We start from the raw sequence: 22,507 nt of genomic DNA on the forward strand, positions 1-22,507 counted from the left end.
TTTTGTTTACATTATTGAAATTGATTATTATTAGAAAAAACTGTAATATTTTAAGTTAGAAACTGTTTTAGATAAGATAAATTTAAAAAAAATTTTTAGGCCTCAGTCGATTAAAAAGATTTCAAAAACCAGCCAAGGTCCGCTAGATAATAATGGGTCGTGGTCCAGCCCTGCTCATAAAGATCTTTAGAGAGTATGCACGATGAAGGAGATGAAAAGGTATGAAATAAATCGAATGTATTTATTGGTTTTTGAAATCCCAGTTGCAGATAGTTTATTTATGTTAGATAGGGATAACAGGGTCAGTACACAAAGGGTCCCAAACTAATAATTACCTCTGTTCAATAGGATTAAGGCTTCCATTGGTCATTGAGAGCTCATTTAGCTTTAATTTGGAAGGAATTCCTGCAGAAGTTAAAGCTCGTTTAGTAGTTTACACTCAGAATGCCAAGAAAAACAATCTTTGCGAGATTGGCATGGAGACAATGTCTACCATTGGAGTCGGTGTATGTTCGGCATTGTTCGCATAAGTCAGTATCGTAAGGCTGCAGTTAAGTCCTAGGTATATTGTATGCTGATTTTTTTCTTCGAATAAAAGAAGGACTAAGTTCTTGGAGGGAATTGATTTATAAAATTAGTAGCCATTGTCGCTTTAAATAAGATAATATCAATTCCTTAGCTCAATTTAAGGTTATCGACAGAACTTTCAACAAGAAAAGTTCCCTGGTTAACAGAGGGAAAATTAGATTTATAAGGTAGGTTTGATTGGTCTCGTATAATTGCTACTTCATCTAGATAATAGTTCGTTAGTTGGTAGTTAAATTAATCATAATTGGCAGGAAAATCGCGAAGATAAAAATCCACTTTTTGCGAGGGCCGTTGGAGATCTTAGATCAACTCAATTTATCTGGTTTTGCGAGGAAGGCTTGCCCAATAAGTATCGTTGAAGGGGAAGCGTATTTTATATTCGTAAATTTTAAGTGTCGCTGAGATATTGAAGATGCCGGTAGAGCGTAGCATGTAAAAGATTTTGGGGATGCTATAAAAAAATTAGGATAAAATACAATTGATAAGCTGGCAGTATGAGTAGAATTTCTTCAATTTGTGTCAGCGTTTTTAAGTTTCAAATGGCAGAGCCATGGCCAACAATGGAGTGTGAGAGAGTTAATTAAGATTGACTTATTGGAAAATCGTGATGGAAGATGCGATCCATGAGATTGGAATTGATGTGGCAATATTTAGTTCTGTATTTATGCATAGTTTTAAAGTTGCTGGATAACTTTGGAAATTTTGATTGTGATGTTTTTTTGATTAACCACTAATAAGAAACAACACCTTTAAGCCCTTCTGTGGATGAGTATTAATTTCGAATTTTTTTTATAAAAGGGTGATATAGAAAAGGATTATTATATTATTATTCCAAATAGTATTATATAATTATAAAACTATTATTGTTATATAACTATAAAATAACTGCTTAAATAAATTAACACTATACAATGTTTTCCAATTGAACTGTTACCATTTTTGTTTTAGCAATAAATCTATCATTCTAAATATAATTAAATAAAAAAATTTTAGGTTGAGAGAGAGATAAATTATCATTTCCTGAAAATGATAATTAAATTCTATTTACAGGGTCTAAGGTTATGCTTATGCACATTCGAAGTTAGACAAACAAAATTTGAACTTTCCAACATGTAAAAATTCTTTTTCTAAATATATTTTAATTAAACTTCACAATTCGACAAAAACATTTAATCATCAACATTTAAAATTAACTAGAGTCAAACTAGCAATATATTGATTGCAACTTGTTTTTTTATTGAAACTGCCAAACTGCGATGTTCGGTGTTTGTTACTGTGAATAGCTTTTCATCTCTGAACCATATGAAATGAACTAACCTCTGAGGGTATTTTTGTAGATGTTGTTTGGTACGTTCCAGATGGGCAATCTTATTCTCATCGGTTAGGCCCTGGGTTTATCTTTTTTTAAACATTTTCACTGCAGTTCTTTGTGGATAACCGATTCACTAATTTCAATGACAAATCGCTCTCTGGGTGTCAGGTCCTTGGCTCAACACGAGTGTTTTAACAGAATCAACATTTTCCAAAATACGAGCTGCGCATGGCCTACCACCATACCGATTTTTATTTAAAGCTGCTATATACCAGTTTCTGTTAAGAAATTTCTTCAAAAACATTTGACTTTAATGTTTTATTTCTTTTAAAATTTTAATTAAATTCAAGTCATCTTTAAATAAAAAATAAAATAATAAATGAATTTTTACATGTTGGAAAGTTCGAATTTTGTTCGTCCAACTTTTAATGTGCATATCTTTGAACCGATAAAATTTGATAAAATTTGCAAAAAACATTAATAATTTCTCCCTTTTAATTTATAAAATTTTATTGAATTATTTTTAAAATTGACAGATTTATTGATAAAACAAAAAGGTAATTCAATTGGAACACAGTGTATATAACAGTCTTATATTATTCTATTTTGAATCAGGCATAAATTTTCTTCAAAATTTTATAAGATCAGCAATCCAGATAAAAACCACGTTTCGATTGAATCTATAAAATCATGAAAGATTATTATTATCCTTTAATAGTGTTTCAATATCGCTATAATGAGTAGATAGTAAATCGGCTATAATATCAAAAGATGTTTCAAAACTTACATCATTACTTTGGGTATTATTATAAATAACGTTTTACAAAAGGATTAACGAAATCTGCAAAAATTTTAAGGTTTAGTTAGTAAATTTCACCCGCCGAAACCTGATTTAAAATATTTTATGGGATTATTACCCTGAGAAATCCTTACTTTCCAAATTTGCCATTTTATCCCTTTCAGTATAGTTCAGGGTCATGATTGACTTAAATCAATCTAGAAATTTTACTAGATAGACTAGAAATCTCGAACTCAGCATAATTGGTAGCTTATACATTGAGGAATATATCTTATAAATTCCATAAAATTTTAAAGGAAACTTAATACCAAAATAGAAATTGATAAAAAGGGTGTTTTTTATATTAACATCAATAATTGTGTAGCCCCTTCTTCGCTAATATAAACATATGGTAGGTATTATATATTTTTGATAAAATTTGAGATTAGCTATAAAGATGAAAAAATCATAGTTTGCCATTTTTACCCCATCTGTAGTATAACGGTCTCTCCTGATACTTAATTGTGAGATCTGCAGAAGTCATAATTTTACCCTCGCCCCCATATTTTATTTTCCTCTCATTTTCAAGTCCCGCTCGGATTATTTTTATTCAGCCTGGCTCAAATTTTTATGAGCTATGCCTGGATCTTTAAAAAGAATACTTGAAGGTCCCGCCCGTATTTTTAAAATTTCAGAATTTTGTAAAAAAAAGTTAGGCCAGCCCCTGGTTTATAATTTATAAAACCGGGTCCGGATTATAAAATTATTTTATTTTTCGGCCCGCTACTGAGCCAGGTTCATTCTCGTATCTAGGTCTCTGAGTTTTTACCCTATAAGATTTGGATAGCTTGACAAACTTTAGATGATCAAGGAAAAAATTAAATTTGAAATTTCTCTTTTACGTTTCAAAAAAAATAAATAATAAATTATGATGTATGATGTATGATAGTTACGACATCTCGGCGTCAATTCATAATATCAAAACTAGCTTTTATCATTAATAAAAAATAATAATGCTTTGATCTTTAATTAATGTTTGTTAATGAATACAATTTTAAAAATACTCTCTTGTTTTATTACATTATGGACATTATCTCATGAAGTTATATTTATTCAGAGGTTTTTTCATGTTTCGATTAGGGAGGATTTAATATATCCTCGAACAAAACTCGTAAAACTACAAGTAATAACTACTAATAGATATACATGTGGTTTTGATAAATATTTTTTAAAAAAATAAAATATCCTTGGAGGATTTAATATATCCTCGAACAAAGCTCATAAAACTATAAGTAATAATAGAAACATGCAGTTTTGATAAATATTTTAATATATATATATATACATATACTAATAATAACCTTTATACTAAAATAGGACAAAAGGTATTTATTTAAATTTATAACCAAAAAGAATGTAGTATACTTTTAAGTATGATAATTGAATCATTTTAGAATTTTTAAATAAAATCAGCAAACTACTCATTTATACTCTATATAGCTTTTCCTAATCGCACAGTCTCCTCTTTCAAACAAACACATAGACCTTTTGACCTTTTATAATTTTATAGTATCTATTTTCAATATTAATTATTTCTGGATGAGCACTATGTTTGAATAGAGTCAGGGTTTTTTAAAAAGTTTTTGCTTTTTTTACCAATTTTAAAGCTGTTTTTGGGGCTTGTCATACATTAATCCGATGTGTTCATATAAATGATTCGAGATTCCAGAGAAAATAATGATTATGTGACTTATGTTTTCTATTATTTAAAATAATTAATAATTACAAAGAAAAAAATCTGAAAATTGTTTTTTAATGATAAAGATCAAAAAAAAATTAAGCTTGAAAATAGAAGATGTCCGTTTGAAAATACTTCATCCAATCTATGAGATTGTTTTAATCGATAATCACGGCCAATTGTTTATAAGTCCATCCTACAATTTAAATAAAAGAAGGATCATTGAAGAGGATATTGTCATTCAAGCCAGAACAAGTAAATACATTATTTTTTTTTAAATATTAGATCAAGTAAATACATTATTTTTTTTTAAATATTAGATTTCTAAAATATATAAGCCTTATTGCTTAAAACTTGTTTTAGTGTTAACCTTAAATAATTACATGTTATATAAAATAAATACCCGATCGTAAATTATAAACCTAGACTAGGCTTATTCAAAGACGAATGTAAATCATATAGGGCGAATAATAAAATTTATTTGTATTTGTTGTAATCGAATTATTCTTTTTTAAATTAATATTATACTATAATATATTGATGAATTTTAAAAAACAATAATTATGACAAGTTAAACAAGTCATATTAATATAGTATATAGATGGTCAGTAACAGTATTAGTTCATCCTTTCTTTAATATTACACTTAGTCTCTGACATAAATGTATATAATATAAATCTTTTAGTAAATACTAAATAGTATCTAATTTATTTATTCATTCAAAATCAATCAGTTTAAGTAAATTATCCCGAGGAAAATATAGAATAAACATTTTAATGTGTTACTGACGCTATTCAAATATTTTATAAATTTAATAGTTAGTTTTTGATAAAAAAAAGTAAAATAATATTAATGTTTCAATATTATATTCCCCTAACATTAGCAAATTTACACTTTTTTAAATATTATATTTGTTTATTAATAGAATTTTTTTTCTCAAAGTTATATTTTGTTGATTTGTTGTAAAATAGACGATTTTGTCTATAAATTTCTTAAATTAAAATTATATTTCATACCCTAACCCTATTATATGGGTTGATTTTATATAAACGTCTTAATTTATTCCCGTGTATTATTTGGTAAACTAAAATTTTTTTTTTATTTTAGCCCAGTTTTAGATATGCTTTTTGGAGTCTAATTGCCCTATTGAGTTTTATTGTTATTGAATGATGTTTTATTTTGGTTAATTTTCCAATTTTTAAATCACTGTTATAAGTTGATATTTTGTGCCTTTCTAAATAAAAAAAAGAAATATATTTAATTAATAAATATATCAAACTTGAAACATAAATTAATTTAAAGTTTTCTTTATTCATAACTATTAATTATACCTTAATAAATTATAAAAAACATTATAAAATTTAAATAAAAGAGCTAAAAGACAAAGAAAAAATAAAAGAAAAGGGTTAAAACGAAAAATACATTAATAAAATACTTCCCAAAAATTAGAAAATGGTATAATATTCACAGAATCTCAATTATATATCTTTTCTTAAATAATCATTTACATAGTCTGTTAAATTAAATAATCTCGAAATAATTTGAACAAGCCATTTCTTTTTTGTTTAAAAGTATATCTGAAACAATTTGAATAAGACATTTCTTGTTTAACTGAATATTACAACAATCACGACCTTTACAAAAAGCATAATTTTGTTAGAACATTAAAAGAATAAATATGCGTAAAATTTCCTTTGAATTTGCAAAATTTATAAGATATATATATGGAAGTGGGAGAGGTGTAGGGTTGGGCGTTATCATCCTCTCACATTATCTAGCGTTATTTATTTTCACCTTAGATTTTAAGGATAGTTGGAGAACGGGTTTTTAAAATTCTCTTTTTCATTGTTTTTCACAAAACATTACATACTTAGACTCGAATCATCTCTCTAAAACTCCCGATTCCTAAATAACCGTCAGATTTTTTAAGAATATCCTATAAGTCACTATCTCATTTTACCTCTTTCAATTTAAAATTATCTTACACCTCTCTAAAAATGGGGTATCATGAGACATATCTAAGCTAGATAACTATATCTTTCAAAACTTTATATTCTAGACATGATATTTTTTTAAATTGTAATTTCAGTATTATATCAAAATATTATAACTATTTTAGATAATCAAATACTGCAATAAGATATTTGTTAATCAAAATTGTTACTCATAAAATATTATCACAACTCAGTATCAGTCATGCCAATAATTATATGATAATATAGTCACATTTGGCTTAACATAAATAAAAAAACTCACTAAGGAAATAACCTTATTCAAATATTAATAGCGATTAACAAGTAACAACCCTTTTGCAAAATAGGAAAGGAATGGGAAATTTATTCTTATTTGTAGACTCCATAAATTAAGTTATTATGTTATAGGAAAGAAAAAAACATGAGTGATAGAATGAAAAAATTAATCTGTCAAATAATTTATATATTATATACTTTTATAACATATATTTTGGCTTTTTATTATCCTTTTATCTTAGTTTTTATTAGCCATTTTATAAATAAAATAATTTTAGGAATTTTCGTAAATAAGTTTTATATTTTGCTTCAAATTTTTTTTGGATAGTTTTAAAGGCTTGGTCAGATTTAAAAAAATATATTTTTTAATTTTGCTTTCACTATTCTTATTGATCACATCTTGATAAAGTTTTTTTTTCGAATAATTTATAGCCAGCTTAAAAAATAAATAAACACCTAACATACAAAAAAAAGTCAAAAAATATATATTAAATATTTTGGTAATTTTCTAAAACACATTGACAATTATTTTACACCCTCCTTTTGACCTGATATCAATGTTAGCCATTTTTTTGTTTGTTATTAACCTTTTTGTTTTAATTGTTAGTGTCTACCAAACTGATTAGATTTATTAGGAACTAAACATTAGTAAAACTTTTTGAATAAATACTTAGAGTTTTTAATTGTTAGGTAGACCAAATTTTTCCCAGCAACTTTTTTCTTTACATTGTACTTATTATAGCACTCCATCAATTAAACATTAAAATCTGGCATAGATTTTTAGAATTACTGCTTCCAATTTTTCAGCCAACTTTAACAGAGATGATATAAAATATTATATATTTTAAAAATAAACACGAGGAAATCAAATATATACTTAATCAGAATTTCTAACATATGGAACCCAGCCAAATGCCGGGGTAATAAGGGATGCATAAAGTCCAAAAAAATATTCCCCCCCCCCCCGATTAATTCCAGTTATGCCAAAATATTAAAGAGAATTAGATATTTCTTCATGTGAGGAAGAATCTATGGTATAAACCTGCCTATGTAGATAGATCTGTACAGGAGATAGTAAAATTTATAGGCATAGCCGGGGGAGGGGGAATTTGGCCTGTTTTACAATATAATATAAAATCGCCCCTTACACATCCCTCTTAACTCTCCCCAAAAAATGTATAAATATATCACGATATAAACAATAATTTTGAAAGTAAAATAAACAAATTTTAATAATTTTCTAAAAAAACGAATATAATTCAAAATAAGACAAGAGCCAAAATTATTTTTATAAAAATATAACATAGATAAAGGCCTATATGTGAACTTAAAAACCTCCAATAAAATTTATAGCAAAAACTCACCTAATAGTACCCCCTCTCCTAGGCAATATATTGGCTACGCCTTAGGTAGCATTTATAATAAGTTTAGAAAAAATAGAAATTTTACCAATCGTTAAATTGCAAATTATATAAATTATACACATCATTAAGCTTCAAATTAGTTAGGAATTCTAATTATAAAGATATAAATATTGATTTATTAATTAAACAATGCTCCAATTATTGCTCAAAATTAGAGGTTTTTATAAATAAGATTTTCTTTAATATTATTTTAAAAACCATACTAATCATTCAAGTCACAAAAAGCGGAAATGAGCTCTCGCGAGAAGAACAAATAACGTATATTTTTAAAATTATTGTGATATACTTCTTTTTTAAAAATATGGTTATTCGGAGGGAGAAGGGAGTGTTGGGGGTAGATTTATATTAACTTTAAATTACTATATTTATGAACCCTGGTTACCCCACTGCATATATTAAATCCTAAAATCCGATATTTATTTTACCAAATAAAAAAAAAAAATTTTTTTATTAAAAATCTAACAATTTAAATAGAAATTTGCTTATTTTTTAAATAAATTTTAAATTGTGAGATTTCTAATTATTTTTTTAGATAATAATGTAAACATATACACTACTTATTTCCAATATTTTTAACATAATATAAGATTAAATAGAGAATTCATATTACTATTTAATTCGTTTTCGAATAGGCCTAATTTTAACGTTTTTATTATTCCTACTAATGGCGCTATAGCTGTAACTTACCTGTAGTTTTAAACTATCACGAGCGAACTTTTACAGATGGGCCTCAAATTTTGGAGAGCCCTTAAATGGCTGTACCTTAGCATATATCCTATATATAATTAGATATTAAGAGTATATTGTGATTTAATTTTATAACTATTGAATTTTTTTAAGGTATATGTAAAATAGGATTCAGGCAATTTTTTACATGTTTAGTTAATTTTTTAATGATTTTTTAAATAATCAATCATCTTAGAAAGAGGATATGTAGAATACGTCTCAGTTTCAATATCCGCTTTGTCGAGGAATGGAACTAAGTTATCATACTTGGAGAAAATGAATTGTGGATTGAAAAGAAGCCACGTAATTTATATTAAACCAAAAATAATCAAACATAGAGCCACTCATTCTAAAGCACATAAAGTTGGAGCAAAGAATGGTATTGTTTTAAAGATTCCAAAGTCAGGAGCGGACCAGGTGTACAATCCACTGACTCCTATTATGGGCAAGCAGACTTACACTGGAAGTGTTGAGGAAAATTCAATAACTTGTTTCATGAATGTATATATAATAATATATGTTGTGTATATATTTAAAATCTAGTAAAAGTCATAGATCCGATTCAACAGTCCACTACTATAAGGTCTAGGAGGGAAGTGGCCTTAACCGATTGGATTAATATTTTTAAGGCCCGCACATAGCCCCACTTTTAATTTAAACCAATTCGGAACCGTATTCACAATATATACGAATATTTTAGATAGATGAGAAGATATATATATTTGAAATATTTTATGTTATAAACTAGGGTTTAATTTTAAAAAAATATAATATAATTGCATACCAGTGACAAAACTTCCATAGAAGCAAAAGAAGCATTGCTTCCCTTGAAATTTTTCCTACATAATTCTTAAATAAACTTAATATAATCTTTATAATATGTTAAAATAAACTACTCTGACTTCGTTTAAAATATAAATATTATTTTTACTACTTTAAGGAGAATTACTATTATTTTTACTACGTTAAAAAATACTATTATATTTACTATGATGAAAAAAATATACGTGAGGGAAGCAAATTTAATATTGCATATTTTTTTTAATAAATAAAGAGAAAATCATGCGAATGTATTGTGTAATTTCACGTTTAAAAAAATAAAGCATTAGGTAAGCAAATAAAAAAAAATTTTCGATTCCTTCCTTAGTAGTAAACTTGACACCTCGTCAGTGTTGCATACTAGCCTAAAATAAAGAATTTGACCTATGAGCTTATATTATAAAATATTTTTTTCATTACTCTGGAATAAATCTGCTGTTTTAATCAATTCGATTTGATTGGTAATATTTTAGGTAAATGGATTCGATGGTTTCTTGCGTGAACCGACATACAAATTGATTAATCCACCAGCAGAATTTGTGATACATGAAAATGGTGACATTTGCACTACCAAGATGCTTGATTTCGAAATCAAATTTATTTACAATTTTCAAGTGAAAGTAGCTGTCAAATCAGTATCCTCCCAACCTAGTGATGTCATAGTAAATTTTACGAGATTTTGAGGCATTTTTAATATAATATATTTTGGAGCATCAATATGATTTGGTAGGAATAATTTTTGTAATATTACGCATTTATAGAACTATGTCTAATTTGAGTCTTTTTTTTAAATAATCTAACCAATTCATGAGGGCTCTATTGTATTGATTCCTCATTGGCGAAACATTTCCAATTAGCAATACTGCTAATTTGTCTAATGCCAATTTAAAGACATGTATTACTCATTGTCACATAAACTATCCCTCTAATTTGCACATTTGTCAATCTGAAACCGAGATTTCATCTTTCGAGAGTGTAAATTTTTTATTAAATCGATATTAATTCAATTTCAAACGTGTATTTTTGATGAAAGTGGGAAGGGGCTAAAATTATATTATATTTGTTTTTATGGACGACATAAATAAAGATTTTATAATAACCACTTTCCCTAAACAAGTGAATATTTTAATGGTCGGGACAAAACATTATCAAAATTCAATAAGAAAATATTTGAAATAATTATTTATCATTTAAAGAAAAAAGAATAATATAAGTGCAAATTCCTATACTTGTACTTTATTATCTAGCGTAATCAAAGGTGTAGTGAAGGGAAGGGAGTAGGAGATACGTTCCCCCTTTCCAAAATTTGACCGTTTTCATAAATATCATTTTAAGCTTATAAAAAATGTCCCACTATGCACCTCACACCCTCTCTCAAAAATTAATATATACAGAGATCTGCGCAGCCCGACAAGGGCCGGGCTCGATAAATTTAAAAAAGATTTAAAGGGTCGGGCAATTCGTACAGAAAGAAATTTTGACCGAGTCGTATAATAAATATATAAAAGGTCAAGCCTCGAAAATCTTTTATTTATCTAAGATTCTAAGAGGCCAGCCTGAGCGTTAAAATTTTATAATATTTTTCTTAATTTCAAGCTAATTATACTATTTGAAAATAAATTGCAACATGATTTTTGTATTATAAGAGTTGTCTAACAAAAATACTAAATCTATAAACAATAGTGAATTCACAAAAAACTAGTTAATTATGATATGATCAAATTACAAATACACCATACCAATTCATGAAACCATTATTGTAGTAATAGGTAACCAAAATAGATACATAAGCTTCTTAAATACCATTGGGAAAAATTAGATATAGATATCAAAAATGTAATGGCCGAAAAATTATACGAAAAAATTTAACGGGCCGGGGCGAACATTTCGTAAAATTTTAACGGTCTAGACGTGCAGATCTTATTATAAATAACAATTTTAAAGAAAAATGAATGTTAATAACTTTTTAAAATAATTAATATAATTCAAAATTTTTAGAAAAAAAAGCATATAAAATAAATATAATATAGCCAATGGCCAATAAGTAAGTGTAAAGACCTCCAATAAAATTTTTTTATAACCCCTCCCCCCTCACTCTTGAAAAACTATCTAGGCTATTTAAAATAACAAAGAGCTGACTTCCTTTAGTACTGTTTCGCAGTTTCAAACGATTATCAGTCTATTTATATAATAATAATCATTGGGTCTAAGAATTTATAAAAGGATTTACGTGTTTTTTTAATGCTGACTAATCAGAAATATTTTAAATCTATACACAAAATCTAAAATTCTGGAAATTTTTTTTCTTTCTAATTTTCAGAAACATTTTGTTTAAATGTAATTTTTGTAGGATTTTGAAAAACTTTATAAAAACGTTTTTTTAAAAATTCTAAATAACATAACATTGACCATATGTTACTTTAATAGATTAAAATAAAGAATGAACCAATGGATTATTAGATTTTCATATTGATAAGGCTTACTTATTATATATTATATATATATTGTTAATTAATCTTTGGAATCATTCATGATTTCATTCTAGAAGTCGATTATTTTTCTTTTAAAATATAGGTAACGGTAATTAATATTAATGACAATCCACCAGTTTTTGAGAAGACTAGTTACACTACGGAGGATGTGGGAAGTGACATTATTGTAGGTACCACGGTCTTAACGGTAAATACTCAAAAATTCATTAAATCGTTAAAATGATGACTATTAGAATTGCAATGCTAACGAAATTTAAAATATTTAAGGAATAGGAATTATGGAAAGAATAGACTAAGTTTTTTTTTGTTGTTGTAAAATCGAATTGGGTAAAGACGGAGAAGAAATATATAAATTTTAATTTATTAAACTTTATTTAAAAAAATATATTCAACACTATATACATGATCACATTGTTGATAAAAATGTATTATAATAAGGTCAAAGCAACTGATAGAGATTTAGACGTAGACGGGAAGCCAGGACCCATTCGATATTTTTTAAAAGGAGGTGGAGGTCAGTTTGAAGTGAAGGAAGACAGCGGAGAAGTAAAAGTCAAGTCATCCTTAGATTTTGTCAAAAAATCTCAATATACTATGACAATCAAGGCCATTGATGAAGGTGCACCAATTTTCGCAGCCTTTACTGAAGTCAAAATAAGAATAGCAAACAAAGTAAATGCCCATTGTTTTTAAAAAAATATGCCATTCATTAAATTTTTGAATTTATAAAGCATTCTTATTTCTTCCATTTTAGGTCAATAAGCATCCTGTTCTCCTAAAATTAATTTCTAAACCAGCCCAATACAAGGATTCAAAGGCTAAAAGGGATATTTTTGGCAATGAATTTTTAGGAAATCCATTCATGAGAGGAGAATCTTGGGCATTGCAAGATAATTCAGATGGTTTCTCAGGGCGAGATTTGCCGGCTGGTAACAGCAATGCTTCCCGTCAAGTACCCCCTCCTGCGCCCAAAAAAGGGAATGATAATAGCCAAACTGAGTTTAAAGTATCCATATCCGAGTCAGTTCCCGTGGGTTACGTGATCACCCAGGTAGAAGGAAGAGATCCAGATCCTGTAGATGGTTCTGGCATAGCTTTTTCCCTTAAGGGGGGCGAATGTGGTTCATACAGGAAGGAGGAAAAATGTTTCCTTATCGACTCAACTACTGGAAAGATAACTGTAGTCAAACCTCTAAATTATCAAGAAGAGAAAAATTATTATTTGTTCGTTCAGGCCAGTGATATGGGTCCTAAACCTCTGTTGTCTTATATGGGTATTTTGGTTGCACTTATTCCCATTAACAAATATGAACCGGTTAATATTTTCTTTAAAAAAAATAAAATTATTCAATTTATTTAAGTATTTAGTTTGGGTCCCATAAATTTTAACTCAAAATAAAGCAGGTAACCAAGGAGGGAGGAGGGAAAAATTTTCTGCCCCATCGCAAATTTGCCTGTTCTCATAAATGTCATTTTAGGCAATAAAAATCCTCCCCCCCCCCCACAATCTCCTCCCATCCCCTCTCTCCCAAAAATAAATACAATTCACTATAAAGTAGAATTTGAAAGAAAAATTAGTAAAAGTTAATAAATTTTTAGAACTACCTTAAATTTTTAGAAAAAATTTTTAGTAAAAACCCAAAATAATTTTATAAAAATATAATATAGCCAAAGGCTTATAATATGTGAACCTAAAGACTTACAATAAAATTTGGCGAGAAAAACATCCCCCCACTCCGATAGGAAAAGCATAATTTATTGTGTGTTCATTCTATTTTTATTAAATCGATGGGTAATCATATATTTTTGGGCTTAGGAGTTTGTGGGTCTACCACCAATACTAAAAGTTTCAAGTTTGACCCCAACTGGGAGCAAGATTTTAGATATCAGAGCTATCGATAAAGATAATATAAACAGCAAACTTACTTATCAGCAAATTACGGGCCCTCAAAATAACACTGACAAACAGTACGACCCTTCATCGGCTTCTTTCAGATACTCACCCGAACTAGGTGGTATAGTGACCCATGATAAAAGGCCATTATTACCAGGGGTGAGTGAGGAAATAACAATGAAAGCCATTGACACTGGAACTCCACCTAAGGAAGTAGTTGGAAAAGTCGTGTTGAAAAGTTATTTTGGGCCGGCAGGTTATTCAATCTTCATTTTAAAATTATTTAATTTTTTTTACAGTCATTTAGTGATAATACATATTGCGAATAAACACTTACTTTTATAAGTGGTCAATTCTAATTTATAAAACGAGTCTTCATTATAATACTTACTTTGATTATATATAAATAATTTTATTGTGTTTAAGCTGGAGAAGTTGACAAGGTACTTTCCCAAGCCACTGACACCTCGATAGCACCTTTGATATCGTTGGTAGTTGTTGTTATTGTCATCGTATTTCTTTTGCTAATTGTTGGAGTAATTGCTTATGCATACAGCACAGGGCAGAAGCCGACACAGGGTATTTATTTACTATATTTTATGTGATACGAAACGCCTAAATAAAGCGATAGGAAATTGTAAAATTAGTGATCACATATAATATTTATATTATTTTTTTTCAAATGGTCGGCTAAGTCATCAAGATTCCTCTCATGTTGGGAGGTTCGGGCCGTAGTAGTGACGATAAAAAGAAAGCTGGGGGAGGTGGAGGTGGCTTCTTCAGCAATTTGTTACAGACATCAAAACCTATAGAAATGAATTTGCAAGCAAAGATGGATGATTATGATACTAATTATAAGTATGACTACGATTATTCTTATGGAGATTATGGCGAGTACGATAATTATGATTCGTCTTATGGTGATTCTTACAGTAAAGATGTAAGTATATGCCTAAATAAATCGTTAAATTTCTTATCTCCAAATATTTATTTTTAGATTATTAAATTGGCGAAATTTATTTTATTAGTGGAGCTTAGAACTCTAATAATCCAGAGATTATGATTATTTTTTAAAATATATTTTTAAATGATGCGCACAGAAATGTTCTACTTTGGACAAAAATACCCATAGACAAAAAGACACAAGATAAATATTCCAATTTTAACATTTTTAAAATATATCTTTTTAAGCATCTAACGAAATTTCCGTGTTCGATGCATTTTGTCCTTGGGGATTTTGTCCAGTGTCTTCTTTCCCAGCTCTTGTAGTACATTTCTGTCCATGATTCTGTTAAAATGAATATATAGTAGATAATGTGTGATTAAAAATAAATTGACTTTTTTAGCAAAATACAAAAAAATTATTATTTTTATTATCTATAGATTATTGGTTTTTAATTTCAAAAAATAACAATTTGTATTTTCTTTGTTGTATCTTTCTAAATAATTTATTGTTGTTTACTTCATAGTCTATAATACCTTGTCCAAGCTTCACATTAGTTTTAAATTTACCACCGAATTTATTCTACATCTAGAGCGGATTTTTATTTTTTTACTTTTGATGAGTCACAATGAAAGATACAACTGTCCTGGAAAAGGACGTCCATATAATTTTATCTGGGGAATGGGGGGGGGGGGCGTATAAATTTTGTAGATAAGGCTATCAACAGAGAATTATTTATTTTCGGATTATATTTAGCGTGCCACCTTAATAGTATCACGTATTAGTTATACTGTTTAGTTGAAAGCAGGGACCTAGAACGTAACAGAAAATGGAACTTTGAGTTAAATTGGAACAGAACCGGAGCGGTATATTCCAGAACCTTCCCAGATGGTCCAGAACGTTCCTAAAAATCTATTAAAATTATAATAGGAAATAAATAGATGTTTTATTTCACTATTATACTTAGTTTTGATTAACCCGTTAATTACCAAGGTATCAAAGACATAAAGTAAAATTTTAAAAAATTTAAATTTCTTATACATTAATATAAACATATTTATCAAAATTTCAAAAAAAAATATTTCCATTGAATTTTGAATGTTCCAAAAATCAACATTGAGCGAGTTGATTTTTTGGTGAAATAATTTTGAGAATTTTATATAAATAAGTGCGTCACATTTATCGCACTTATATGTCGTATTTATTTTGCACCATTTGCAACGACCTTGATGTTGGTTTTAATTGGCATATGACTTATATCTACCTTTCAGATTGAATCAATTGGGCATCTTGGATGGGCCCGGATGGCATCGTTTTTTAGGTGCTCTTCTGAATATATGGTAAGACATATTCCCACCAAAAGTAATATGTATTTTCCAAGTGGATACAACTCATAAATTAAGAAAGTTAGAGAATAAACACCACCACCATTTGGGGGGGGGGGGGCAGTCGAGGACAATCGCTCAAAAATTCATCCAATGAATCAACATCTCCCATATGTTGATTATATGAAGTAATCATATTTGGTTGATCGATATCAATATATACCTTATGTTTCAAACTCTCCATCGCTTGACTTTAGAGGGTATATTCTTTGATAATTGCTCACCTCTGCTACAGGACTATCATTCCAATAAAACAGCAATCATTTCATCACTGCATAAGATCCTCTGGGAGTTTTTTCATTAGTTTTTGATCTAATGGACATTTTTGCTTCCCTGTTCAATACAATGTAAACCTTTTTCTCCTAGCATTCTGCATAAATTTGTAAGTAAAGAAATTATCAAAGAATGGTGCATGTTCTTGAAATGACAGCTGTTAATTTGGGCTACACTCTTTCACCAAGGACTAATTTCATTGTCATCCTTCCCAGCGTAAATATTAAAAGCAAAAGGATATCCACAAGATGAAGATAAAACCCAAACTTTTACGCCAATTTTTACTGGCTTTCCTCGCATGTACATTTTATAGTTTGGTTTCCATAAAAGGGGGATCATTTGTTCATACAAAATTGAATTTTCTTTGAATATACCAAATTGTTGTGGATTTCGAACAAATAATATCTAACTGGTCTGACCTTTGCTAATTTGTCAGTTGATATCGGGATTGTTGGCCAGATGTAAATATCTTTTTATTCCTTGGAAACGATTCTAGACATTTTTGTGGAAATAAAATGTGAACCTACATTTTCATCTTGAGACCAATATAAATTTTCTTGGGGAAAAATATGATATTCACTATATAAAATAATACCTATAAAAATGTCCAAATTCAAATTTTGAATGTCAAAGGAATGATTTAATTATTGATTAGCATATATTTTGTTTGATTTATTATAAGTGAATACATGTCTTTATCAAAAAACATACGAAATAATTCTAGAGGGGATTTTACATTTATATCATGAAAAGAATTTTCTAAGAATTGGTACTTATATCATTATAATGCTTTTCACTATTTTTTTTCCCATTTTGAAACTTTTATTCACTTAGAAAGTTGAATATTTTTTATCATATTCTGATTTTTCTCAACTTTCCCCACAATATCTTCTAATTGTTCTGACGATATATCATGATCGTTACTTTCTTCATCTGTAACGTCTTCTAAATTATCTGATTGTATTACAATAATTTCATGTTCACCCGAATTTTCTAATAATGCGTCTAAAGCTGTTTTTAAATGAGCTTATAAATTTAAATTTAGATATCGTTATTTACCAATGTTTGAAAAATGGAACATAATAATATTTTACATATATTTTTTTGAATTAAAATTTTATCGGAACTAATTTTTTTTAAAGTTTTTGATACTTGAAAAAAATTAAGAAATTGAAAATTTTAAAAGCTTATAAATTTTACAAAATAAGTTCAAAATAAACGCCAAAGTTGATGTTCCAAAAATCAACATTGGTGATTAATGGATTAATGGATATATAATTATAATTAATATTAATAATTATTTATACAAAAAAGGCAACCTAGATAAATTATTTTTATTTTCTTTATAAATATAATATTCATAATCAATAGTCGTAGAAAATAACAGCAAACAAGTAGCAAATTAAGAAATTAATAGAATGTAAACATAAAAAAACACAATTAAATGAATATGATATGGCACACAAAATTTGGAATAAAATAATTAATAAATGAGGGATATTAATTTAGTTTTATTAACATTTTATCTTTTAAACAATATAAATTGGATTTTATCTTATAAAATAAATATTTTCAATGGACAATTTTATTTTTGATATTAATAAAAAAAAATCATCCAAGTGCCATCATTGTAAAACCAGGATTGTCGGAAAACAAAGATTATTTATTAAGACATCTAAAAACGCATTGATGTAATAATTCCATATATTAATGGTTAAATAAAGATTAATGAATGGAATGTGTTGATTTAGACAAATATATTAAGTTATACATTTTTCTAGGAACGTTCCAAATTCGTCTGAACCCTAAGGGAACAAGAATGCACAAATATTGTTATTTCTGGTTCCTGTAAAATCCTTGGCTATTTTTGTCAAAAAAATAATTGCTTCTATAAAATTATATATTCTTTTTTAATAAATGATCATTTCACAATATTAGCTTCTTGAAGTTCAAATAACTGGAAAGAACCCAATTAAATCATGAAAGTAGAGGATCATGATTTGCATATTTTAAAAAATTTAAGATAATGTTTGGTTGGGTGAATGGGGTAAAAATAAAAAATTACAAAACAAAGCCATAAAAATTGGAAATTGAGCGTAATGTATTAAGTTTAGTTTTTTAAATTGTTTAAAATTATTTTTGTAAATTGTTTAAAATTTTTGTAAATTTTTGGATAAATCTCGAAATATTAAGAATACTCGTAAAATTTGCAGTTTAATGTTGTTAAATTTAGTCTTCAAAAAAATTTATTAAAATCACATACAAACCTTCCCCCATGTTTTTCATGGCTCTCTAACACGATGTGGATGTGAATCCATGACGTAATTGAAATTTTAGAAGGACAACCTCTTAGACAACATACATAATCGATGTAACCATTTTATAATTGAATTATTTTATATTTTAGAATTAGGGTCCTCAGTGGAAAGGTGGGGGGGGGGGTGTAGATTGGAGGGAGGGTAGAAAGGTTAGAAGGATATGGGATAGGGTTAATATATAATTTAAAATGGTTTAAATAGAATTTTATATTTTTACTATTTAATGCCAACTACACTACAATAAAAAAATTTTATATTATCTAAAAACTCAATTTAACATATCAAGGGGCGTATCATTTTAAACTGTAAATTTAATGGGGAATCTGGAAATAAAAAAAATAATATTTATATTTCTGAAAATATATTTAAAAAATAATATATGTCGGTTGAGATTTGAAATTCATTGGGATTCTGAATCTCTCAATTTTAAATTATTTGAAGTAAATCCAAATATCTGATTTGAATGAAAATGTATTACAACATATAGCAGAGACTTTCATGTGCCGGACCAGCCATCAGCCCATAAAATTATATTTTCTAGCTGGCCTGGGGTTTTGGAAATATTTTAAATAGGTTTGGGCCTGGCTTAACCCTAAAAATTTATATTTATATTTAGTATATATAAAACATTTGCTAACTTAAAAAATATATTACAACTTTTTTTTCTTCTAATAATAATAAATTACAGTATCAAAAAAAATATGATCACCTAAATGCACTGAAACAAAATTTTTGAAATTTATTATGGGCTTGTCCTGGGCCTATAAATTTTTTTTACTGCGGGTCTGGGCCGGGCCTGATCAATAAATCCAGGCGCATGAAGGTCTCTATTATGGAGTGTCCAAATTTTGAATTTCAAATAATTTTGCTTCGATTTATTGCTATTAATTTATATCTGTTTTTTAAATAGATTTTTCATGAAAATTATTTAAAAAATACATAAAAGTGTATGGGGAATATATTCTACACGTGTTGGAATATATTTCTGAATTGAAATTTAAGAAATACCTTTCGCGAGCGATGTAAAATTGAGAAATTCCGAATCCCCGTGGATTCATTTTTCGATATGACATATATAATAGTAATGGCTTTTTATTTTAATTTTTATCCCACTCAATCAAATGCTACCTTTATTTATTTAAAAGGTATATTTAAGATATAATTAAGATACTTTTTTATTATAATATTATAAAGTATACTTAATGCCAAAATTGGAAATATATTGCTAAACTCCAATTGTTAATTAAACCAATTTTTTTTCCCATTCAGTTAGATATTTTATTTATATATAAAACATATAATTAAATGATTATAAAATATTATTGTTACCTTTTATTAATAAAACATTCTCATCGTTTTCATCACCGAGATATCTCTGTTTAAAGACATTTTCTGGCACACTAATAAGTCTTTCAACTGGTATATTGGAAGGTAAGGTATTTTTATTTTACGATAATTTTTAAATAAGTTCTTAAAGTAATCATTCAAAGTTTAATAAGTTTTAAAATTTATATTCTTATCTCCATATCCTCTTAATACAATATCAAATATTTCTATTTTTTTTTCTTAGACTTTTTTAATATTATTTGGAAAAATTTAAAGTTCATCTACTAATCGCTATGCCAATTCTTTCTTTTTTTTAAAAAATTTCTTGGCATGGTTTACCTATAACTATTAATTCCTAAAAAAATTTAAGCTAATTCTGTGAAGTATGATCAAGGTATCAGTAAAAAAAAGGTTTTCTAAAAAAATAATCAGAGCGAATTGATTTGTTATTCATCAAGTAACTGAATAAAAAAAATTTATTCCAGAATATTCAAGAAATTGATCTAACGCTTAAATATAATTGTTGTTTTTGTTCTCCAAGCCCTCTAATATTTATTGGATACATACTTATAATAATTATTTTTTATTATATATTATTCAAAAAATATTTAGTCCTACTACGACTATGACGATTCCAAAGATTCCAAAGTAAATTTTTACTTTATAATTATAAATAATAGAAATGAATAATATGAGAGTTCAAAATTATTTTAAAGAATTTTTTTTTACTGTTAGTCACTATCAGTAATTGGCTAAAACCTAATTATTAAAACTCTAGTTCATTCTATCCATAGTTTATTTGATTGATGTAAACCTAGGTTTTGGTAAGTTCAGTTTCTTCCAAATTATTGGCTTCCATAATTATAATCTTTATCCACTTACATTTTAACTACTAATCCTTTTTAATTAATACCTCTATACTCCTTATGCCTTATATATAAAACATAATGTTAAACTTTGAAGTCTGGCTATGACACAAGTACATATGGCGGGGATTATTCTAGCTACGGAGGAGAATCCGGCACTTACGATGCATATGGAACCTACGATGCCTCCTACGGAACTGAATCTGGGGCATACGGTACCGAATCAGCCTATGGAACTGAAAGCGGAGCTTATGGAACAGAAAGTGGAACGTATGGAACTGAAGGAACATACGGAACCGAGGGGACTTATGGAACCGAAGGTACTTATGGAACCGAAGGTACTTATGGAACCGAAGGTACTTATGGAACCGAAAGTGGTACTTACGGAACAGGTAGTGCAGCTTATGGAACAGAAAGCGGGACGTACGGAACAGACAGTGGGGCAAGTGGGACTTACGGGACAGATAGTGCTGCTTATGGAACTGAAGGTGGAGCGTATGGTACTGAATCTGGAACCTATGATGCGTCTAAGACAGCCGGTTCGGAATATGGCGCATCTCAAGAATACAGTTCAGCTTACACCGATGAATCCAAGAAATAGCTGCGATTGCCAAAAAATCTCATATCTATGGTTGTAATAATATTAGTTTTATGATAAAAAGATTCTAATTAAATTGTTTTATTTGATCAATTTCATATTTTATTCAAATCAAGTTTTATATTAACTAATTAATAAATTTTTAGATGGTTGAATAATAGCTCTAATAAAAACTTTCACTATAGCTTTTTTAGATGGTAAACAAGTTTCTTCATATATACTCGATTCTAACTATGCCCTTATCAGGGTTGGGTAAATCTTCAATTTGAACTTAAATATAAATACACTACAAAAAAGTATTTGAAATAGTGGTCTGCAAGGCCCGACCCCTTCCCCTGATCCGAATTTACTTTGGTCTTGGGTGAGTTTAATTTTTAAATATAATTTTGGTTCGGGTGACAAAAAATTTTTTTTTAATTTCAGGCCAGGTCTAATGATATTTAGAACCCGATGCAGATCTCTAATTTGAATATAAATATAAATACGTTTTAAAAAAATGTATTTTAAATATGATGATTAAATACCTAAAAAAATATTTTAATACAAATATTTTGACAAATAAATACTTTGACGAATACATTTTGTCGATTTTTTTAAGTGCTACTTATTTTTATTATTAACCATTTTTTTTAAATTATCAAATATCTGCTATAATGTAGACATTATAAATAATATAAATATTGTTGCGGCAGTACTACTGCCGCAATCTCTTAAATTCTGTGATAATTCATGATTTTATACTTAATAAAATAATGTGAAAGTTATTGCTATTAATATT

General features: G+C 27.8%; 1 protein-coding gene across 1 annotated transcript; it reads left to right on the forward strand.

Moving 5' to 3' along the window:
* Positions 1-195: 195 nt before the first annotated feature.
* On the forward strand, positions 196-21,824 carry LOC135924315 (uncharacterized). Its single transcript, XM_065459369.1, has 13 exons — positions 196-219; positions 288-520; positions 4,520-4,671; positions 9,012-9,316; positions 10,108-10,296; positions 12,209-12,313; positions 12,565-12,798; positions 12,881-13,441; positions 13,943-14,276; positions 14,447-14,599; positions 14,716-14,960; positions 20,878-20,913; positions 21,229-21,824. Exons 1-13 carry the CDS (start codon positions 196-198, stop codon positions 21,730-21,732), a joined length of 3,075 nt encoding a protein of 1,024 aa, XP_065315441.1. The 3' UTR covers positions 21,733-21,824.
* Positions 21,825-22,507: the final 683 nt, after the last annotated feature.

Source organism: Gordionus sp. m RMFG-2023, chromosome 2 (assembly GCF_954871325.1).
Source record: "Gordionus sp. m RMFG-2023 chromosome 2, tfGorSpeb1-WG-v2, whole genome shotgun sequence".
NCBI lineage: Eukaryota > Metazoa > Nematomorpha > Gordioida > Chordodea > Parachordodidae > Gordionus > Gordionus sp. m RMFG-2023.

Coding starts and splice junctions, on each gene's coding strand:
- LOC135924315 (XM_065459369.1), top strand. CDS start 196: ATGCACGATGAAGGAGATGAAAAG. Junction 220..287: donor ACGATGAAGGAGATGAAAAG/GTATGAAATAAA, acceptor TATTTATGTTAG/ATAGGGATAACAGGGTCAGT. Junction 12,314..12,564: donor TAGGTACCACGGTCTTAACG/GTAAATACTCAA, acceptor TATTATAATAAG/GTCAAAGCAACTGATAGAGA.